Genomic DNA, 8,242 nt, shown 5'->3' on the forward strand with positions numbered 1-8,242 from the left:
TTTTTTCAGATCCACACCAAAAAGTCTCATATTGCTCTGTAATTCCTTTGTTCTTTAGTTATGTTGTATGATAGTTTATGAAAATGTGTTTTGTGAAAAACCATAATATTCCAACAAAATTACCAATATGCCAATACTAATTTCTCTTTATTTCTCCGTCTTTCTAAAATCTACAAATCTTTCGCACATACACACTCACACTCTCTCTCTCTCTCTATATATATATATATATATATATATATATATATATATATATATATATATATCAATGTTGTAAAAATCGGTCTAGACAGCCGATTAATCAGCGCCTAGACGCTTGGCGGCCCCCAACTCCCAACTACTTACGAATAAGAGTTAGAGGGTTGGCTAACCGGCATCAGTCTTAATCGGTCAAAATCGGTCCAATTCAGTCCAAATCGGACCCTTAATCAGACCTGGTCAAGCCAAATGGCTCCTGGCCAAGAAAAATGAAGGAAACTGCCGGCTCAAAGGAGCCAGCTAGCTCAAACGATTGATGAGTTTTGTTTTCAAACGATGATGTAGGCCCCTTTTTATAAAGCATGTTTGCCTTCATCTTTTGTTCCACAGGCGATGTGGGATACCAAAACCTTGAACTTTTCCATTTCTTTGTTGTTCACATCCTTCTTTTTATATATATACATACACAACACATAGATATTTATTCGTTTACACATTACGTTAATTTAATCTATACAAAAGACATATTACATATCTCTTTTATACACAACAAATACGCATATATAGAGGTTGAAATAAACTATGTTTATCTACCCCATGATTATATAAAATTTAATTTAGTAATCGGCAAATTTGGTCTAACGAATTAGAATGATTATTTATATAACGTGTTTATTTAAGTTTGTACCTTTTTTCAACAAAAGTTTGAATGTTTCTTATTTGATTATATTTTTATATACATATAAAATTTCAATGTTCTGTTATTTGATTACATTTATATGTACAAAGGTGATAAAAGTTGATAATTTACCTATATTTTTAGGATTGAAGTGAGATTTATTAATTTTTGAATAATTTTCTTAATAATTAATGGTTCCCGATTAATCATCCGATTAATCCCTTGACCCATGTTCACCGACTAGCTAACGTCGAGCGTTATTTACAACCTTGATATATATATATATATATATATATATATATATATATATATATATATATATATATATATATATATATATATATATATATATATATGTTTAGGTTCTATGGAAAACAAAAAACCCTAAAAAACCTTAAAAATCATAAAAATGCATAAAAAAAAAATACTTAGAGATCATAAAGTTTTTTTTTTTTGAAAAAGCCGTACCTCTTAACACAAATTCGCTGAAAAAAAAAATCTTGAAAAAAATATTGATTTTTTATTTTTTTTTCAGTGAAATTTTTAAAAAAAGTTGCGATTTTTTGATATGTAAAGTCAAAAAAAAAAAAAAAAAATTGTGATATCTAGGTATTTTTTTATGCGTTTTATGATTATATATATATATATATATATATATATATATATATATATATATATATATATATATATATATATATATATATATATATATATATATATATATATATATATATATATATATATATATATATATATATATATATATATATATATATATATATCAAATCTGCAAAGAAGATCAATTTCTATTGGTTCTTAATCCCAACGACTTCATCGACTAACTCTTTTTTCCCCTCTTCGACGAATTCAATTCACATATCTAAAATCCCTACATGGGTTGTATTTACAAAGAGTATGAAACCAATATTTTGAAGGGAAATCCGTAGAAAAAAAGTCCCTAAAGTTTGTCTCTATTAACACAAAAGCTGTCCTAGAATTTTTTTTTTTTGTCTATTTTAATTTTGATTTTCTTATTTGTATTTTTTTTCTTTTTTGCAATTAAATCCAAAAACTCGGTAAACACTTGCAAAAAAACCTACAAAGAGTACAAAACCAATATTTTTTGAGAGGTATCTGCAACTAAATGTCCCTAAATTTTGTCTCTATTAATGCAAAAGCGGTCCCAATTTTTTTTTTTTTATTATTTAAGCCCAAAACCCGATAAACACTTGCAAAAAAACATTTGTTGCCAGTAAATGCCAGTTTCCAGGGCTTTTCTAAAGATCTAAGGACTTTTTTGAAAATAAACAATTTGAAATGACTTTTTGATTAATAGATTAAAATTGAAGGGCTTTTTTTAAAGAATTTTCTTTTGATATATACTAAATTAATGTAAAAAAACTCTTATATATTTATTAAAAAATGAAAGATAAAGATAATATCTACATCTTTTTCACTAAAAAGCTCATTGTATATATTAAAAAACACAATAATGATAATTTATATATATTATTTTTGTGTGTTTTTTTTTTATTTTCAATAATTATCATAATTATATATCATTTTTAACATGTTTTTATAATGTTTTTTGCAACTATTTAATCATGTTGGAATTTAAGTTATGTGTTCTTGAACTTAATTTGGTTATTTCTAAAAAATGTAGAAACTCTCTTCATTGTTATTCTTTACACTTAAGTCAATTTTTTTTACACATAAGACCTGGAAATTCAACAATAAATGTAGCACGTGTCCTAGAAACGTGCTCCATACGACAAATCAATAAACTCTCTTAATTGCTGATCTGGTCCGGTTAGACATATTGACCAAATTAGTCCAGTCAATGTGTTTGATGCCATCTATTTTTCATCTTACTCAACCCATAATCTGTCCAAAATGCTCTGATTTGGTTCGCTGGAAAAAGATATTGATTGGAAAATAGACGCACCTTACCCTCCCCCCTTTACGCATGTTCTTCGTCTCCTTCAATCGACCGATCGCTCCTTCCACCACCACCAGTCCTCTTCCTCTTTGACGACGCTTCAATGAATTTCATGAAGTTGTTGCTTCTCCATCAATCACCACCGGTCGTTTTCCTCATGAGATTAAGGTAAAGCGCAGGCTTCTGAAGATGTAGGTTTGTACACATGTTTAGCCTTTCTTAGTTAACATGTATTCATCTCAATGTTAAATTTTGATTTCGTGGTGGGAATTAATTACTTTCAAGGCTTACCCTTCCCTTATTCTTTGAGAATGCCATAGTGCCGCTTTTGTTCCTTGAATTTCTTTTAGCTTCATCAATAACCAAAATTGACAGATTGTTATTTTGAAACTACGAATTGTTACCAATGAGGGTTGTTTCTATGTTTTAAAGTGATTAGTGAGAAATTGGTTGTGTCTATTTTGCCCTTCAAGCATAGATATTGTTTCCTATCAAATTAGCAAAAACCCAAGAAGAAGTTGTATATTAATTTCCATACGAAATATCCATTTTGAATATTATCAGGTTGTTGGAACAATTCATTGATGAATGCAGTCTCTAAATTGGAACACACTTAAGGAATAACTGAATTCAAATGAAAGGTCCAAAGCACTAAATGGTCTTAAATCCTGAATTGAAATTAATACTTTGATAGGTTGGTCCAATTATCAAATTTGAATTATGGTTAAATGGAAATTAATTTGAACTGAGCATTACTACTTTGCTTCTGATTGAAGAAAGCATTGAATTCAAATGAAAGTTCTTATTTTTTTTATTGAGTTCTTATTTTTTATTCTTGGAAACTGTAAATTTGTCCTTATAAATTTCATTTCACATCTATAAAATATTAGAATACTTGCATCATTCAATGTCATTATACATTGTGTTCTTACAACAAGTTTGAATCTTTTTATAGTTTATTTTCCTAAGGATCATGGAAGATGATCAGGAGAGGGAGATATTTCGGATTGAAAATGACTATTGATATGACCGATATATTGGTGGAGAATTCTAATATGGAAAACACAAAGAAAAACATCACCAAATCAAAGATGATGTCTTATATGTTTGTATATTTGATTTAATTTACTGCTATTATTCTTATGTTAGCTACAATATTCATGTTGCTTGAATTGATTTATTTGTTTGTTGGATCAAAGTGCATTGTCTTTTCTGGAATCAAGAATAAAATTCATTGTTATTTTTTGCGCTATATAAAGTTTTCCATTAATGGGTAATATGGTTATTTTTTCATCAATCATCAAAGTAAGTCAGAGACTTAATCAAACAACGTGGTTTCAGTCAGATGTAGACTCGGTTAGAAGTTCTACTCAGTAAGACGTAACTCATTCAACAACTATCAAATGACCCCTAAATCATTTTTTATACCCAAGACCTGAATATTCAACAATGAATGTAACATGTGGCATAGAAACACGCTTCATACAACAAATCAACAAAGTCCTTTTAAATTATATACTAGTTTCAGTTCCTCCCAAAATTTGTGTCTTTGCAACTATTTAACCATGTTGGCATTTAAGTTATATGTTGTAGAACAACTTAAACTTAATTTTGTCATTTCTAAAAAAGTAGAAATTACCTCTATTGTCATTTTTACACCTACGTCACTTTTTCTTTACACACAAGACTTGAATATTCAACAATGAAAGTAGCATTTAGCCTAGAAACACGCTTCATATCACAAATCAACAAAGTTCTCTTACATTATATATGATAACTAAATGATATATAAATTATCATTATTGTAGTTTTTAATAAATAAAAATAAGTTTTCTTATTGAAAAGGATATAGATGATATTTTTATTTTTGAGTTTTTTTTTATAAATAAATATGAGTTTTCTTCATTAATATAGTAGATATAAAAGGAAAAATTTTCAGAAAAAGATTTTCAACTTTAATCATATTAACGAGAAAACCATCTGTAATTGTTTATTTTTAGAAAAATTCTTAAAATTTTCACAAAATCCCTAGAAACCTATATTAGCCGTCGAACAATGTCTTTTTTTTTTTTTTTGGAAGTTTGTATTGTTTTAAGGGCTTAATTGCAAAAAAAAATGATGATTAGAGCCAAACTCCAAAGAATTTTTTTTGGAGATTTTCCATATTTTGAGAGTACATGAAACTTAACTATTCAATTTAAAAATTAAATGTAAAAATCAAAATAATATACCCAGATACAACAAGTTCTTCTCATTCATTTTGATGGATCACAAGTTCACAACCGATAACACTAGCTTAATTAAATAGGCATAAACTATGCTATTTAAAAACACGAGCACTTAGGAGGCAATATATAGGACCAACTAATTCTATAATATATTGAAATAAATTATGAAGGGCAAATAGCATTTATACATGTAACTGTCTGAATTTAAAAGATATAAATATAACACACATATATCCATATTTATATTAGGAGCTAGCTGAACGAAGAGCTTCTTCCTTGTGGAGACATATTGGAAGTGCTGTTATTAGTAGCAGTAGAGAGGGTGGCCCTCATGTTATCCATAGAACTATTGGATGACAGTGGTGGTCTTCTTGGTGATGTTCTATCCATTTTCTTCTGATGATCTACCGACCCTAAACCAAGATGATGATGGTGATGATGATCGATATTATGACTGCTTGCTAACGTTAAAGGCTTTGTTTCATAAATATGGCTGGGGATAGTAGAATCAAGATCACACCCATCTCCTGCTTCAGAGGTGTTGCTAGATAGTACCCCAATATGATGATGCTCAGTTTGGCGATGATGATCGTCTTGGAGGTGGAGTTCATCATCCGACCAGACTAAGGGGCTCTTTCTCGCCGCAGCAGTACCTGTGCTATATCCAGGTCATGAATTAAAACTTAAGTCTTCACATTACATATACGATGATAACTAAATAAATTAATCATTCAATGGTACACGCTACATTCTCCGCAAAACAAAACAAAAGATAAGCTCTTTTAATTAATCATATCAGAATATATAGCATTAGTGATCAACAAGACGGAGCACCACCTGCTGCTGCTACGGCTGGCGGTGATGGAGATTGTGAAGTGCCATAGAGGTTGAGATCTTGGAACGATGGAAAGTTGAGGGACCCAAAGTCCTTGATAGCCGATGGCACGTGATCTCCTGGAAGCAGCATCACTCCCCCTCTATGGCCTGCTGCTGCTTGATCAAGATGACTAGTACTGCTACTGCTTGCACTGATATTCATACTCATACTCATATTCATATTCATTCCCATGCCTCCAACCACCTTGTTACCATTATTATAACCTGCAGCAGTAGCCATGCTTTGATCTCCAGCTAGGGTTTGACAAGCTTTCTCCAGTATTGTCTGCATGTATTTTCCTTGCGCCTCTATTCTTAACTGCAGATGCCGTTGTACCTGGAAACCACACCACAAAGAATAAAATATCATAACCAACAAGTATGTGTTAATTTCATTTATTATATGTAAGCACATATATACGCTTAATTCTAGAGATAAACTAGTTTGGCCAAAAAAAAAAAAAAAGAGTAATGGCAAAGAGAAATTGTAAGGCAATATCAACTAGTACGTACCTCCAGTTGTTCATGAAGTCTTCTCTGTACCTCAATCTGCATCCTAGTTGCACCAGTAGTGTCAGAAAATAAGATGATTGACCTCCACTAAAAAAATGCATACGTAGGTACTCTCTCTCTCTCTCTCTCTCTCTCTCTCTCTCTCTCTCTCTCTCTCTCTCTCTCTCTCTCTCTCTCTCTCATCATGACTGTATGTATGTACATGTGAATGTGTGGCTGGTCGTGAATACTATGATGCATTTGCTTGTAAAATAAGCCTATGTAATTGGTTTGTCTATAGAGGGGCAATGAACTAAATGATGGACAGTAAGATATATCCACAAGCCTCTTTATCATAGAATTAAGAAATTATGTGTGGGTATGCATGGGTATAAAGGGAATTTGGAAACACTATTAACAATGGATAAATCTTTAATAGAGATTGGTATCTATAGGATTAGGAGGCCGTTAATACTTACTCATTCATACTTCGGCCCATCATTCCAGAAGAGGATGCGGTACTATTTCTTTGAAGTTCTAACGCCGAAGCTGTCGTTCATTCAATGAAAGCAATTAACAGATATTCTACATATAAATCATTCATGTAGTTAACTATCACACACTCATGACTCATGCATACATATATAACTCACCTCTTTCGCTGTCTTTTATGGAGTGATCATTAAATTCCTTGTGAGGCTGCTTTCCTAGCCTGAATTTCTATATCAGAAACGAATTGAAATCAACAAAAGATAAAAGAAACCGGTTAATAACTATAAATGCATATTTATGTGTGTGTGTGTTATGTAGAGCCTGGAGAATTTAATATATTTTTATAAGAGAAGGGAAAATTTTATGCTGGAGTTAACTTTCTACCTGAAGATGGCTCTTAAGATGATAAAGAGTGAGACCCTTTACACCCATGACTCTCATGATTGTCTTCGGCGTTGCCTCTACGAATTCACAGACACATAAAACCAATTTCAATCAATGATTAATCATGGAAACTACATCCCGATTAGATGACACACACATATGTGTGTACACGCACAAGGGATGACATAAGAATAAAGATGATGATTTAACGTAAAGAGAAGTTAGTACTGTCAGGGCCACCAAGCTGAGCGACAGCATCAACAAAGCGCTCATGGAGTTCCACTGTCCACCTGAGTCGTGGTTTGGGATCTGTGGTAAGCACAAGGCCCGAGTCGCCTTGTATGGTACCAGCACCAGCAGTATTATGGTTATTAGCACCAACCCCGCACATGTTTGACCTTTCATGATGTTGATGATGATTATGGTGAAGTGAATTCATAGCAGTAGTCGAAGCGGCTGCTGCTTTCTTTGAATGGAACATTCTTTCTCTCTTTCGTAATCTCTCAGTTCTTTGTATACCTCTGTAAGAGAGATTCAGAATGAACAAATGCGATGTGCAAATAGGGGAAGAAGAATATGGTTCGTCTTTTAAAGATGGAAAACCCTTTTTTGCGCCTCTGTTAATTTATTCTTAGATTGTATAAATTAGCCTCAAGAAGAAGCTACCTTAGTTAGCTTCACAACTTTAACTAATAGCTAAACTCAATTTCATATTACTGTTACTAGGGTTTTAAGCATAAGTAACAAGTAAGAAAAGAGAGGGGAAAAAGAATAAAGAATAAAAAGAGAGAATCTTTGTTCGAGTTCATATATTCCACTAATTACGTAGTATATATTCACATAGGATCCGTACTATACTACCTTCTTTTATATATATATATATATATATATATATATATATATATATATATATATATATATATATATATATATATATATATATATATATATATA

At 31.2% G+C, this 8,242-nt stretch overlaps 1 protein-coding gene across 1 annotated transcript; it reads right to left on the reverse strand.

Annotated features, from left to right (window-relative positions):
- Positions 1–5,171: 5,171 nt before the first annotated feature.
- On the reverse strand, positions 5,172–7,965 carry LOC111881551 (myb family transcription factor IPN2). Its single transcript, XM_023877946.3, has 7 exons — positions 7,517–7,965; positions 7,289–7,365; positions 7,066–7,132; positions 6,892–6,961; positions 6,434–6,476; positions 5,882–6,257; positions 5,172–5,697 (listed from the first exon to the last, which is right to left on the reverse strand). The coding sequence occupies exons 1-7, from the start codon at positions 7,767–7,769 to the stop codon at positions 5,297–5,299; spliced, it is 1,287 nt and encodes a 428-aa protein (XP_023733714.1). The 5' UTR covers positions 7,770–7,965; the 3' UTR covers positions 5,172–5,296.
- Positions 7,966–8,242: the final 277 nt, after the last annotated feature.

This window comes from Lactuca sativa, chromosome 7 (assembly GCF_002870075.4).
Source record: "Lactuca sativa cultivar Salinas chromosome 7, Lsat_Salinas_v11, whole genome shotgun sequence".
Classification (NCBI taxonomy): domain Eukaryota; kingdom Viridiplantae; phylum Streptophyta; class Magnoliopsida; order Asterales; family Asteraceae; genus Lactuca; species Lactuca sativa.

Excerpts from the sequence above, each read along its gene's own strand:
- LOC111881551 (XM_023877946.3), bottom strand. The coding sequence starts at position 7,769 with ATGTTCCATTCAAAGAAAGCAGCAGCCGCTTCGACTACTGCTATGAAT. Across the intron at positions 7,133-7,288 it reads ATCTTAAGAGCCATCTTCAG|AAATTCAGGCTAGGAAAGCA; the intron begins GTAGAAAGTTAA and ends TTTCTGATATAG. Across the intron at positions 6,962-7,065 it reads CATAAAAGACAGCGAAAGAG|CTTCGGCGTTAGAACTTCAA; the intron begins GTGAGTTATATA and ends AATGAACGACAG.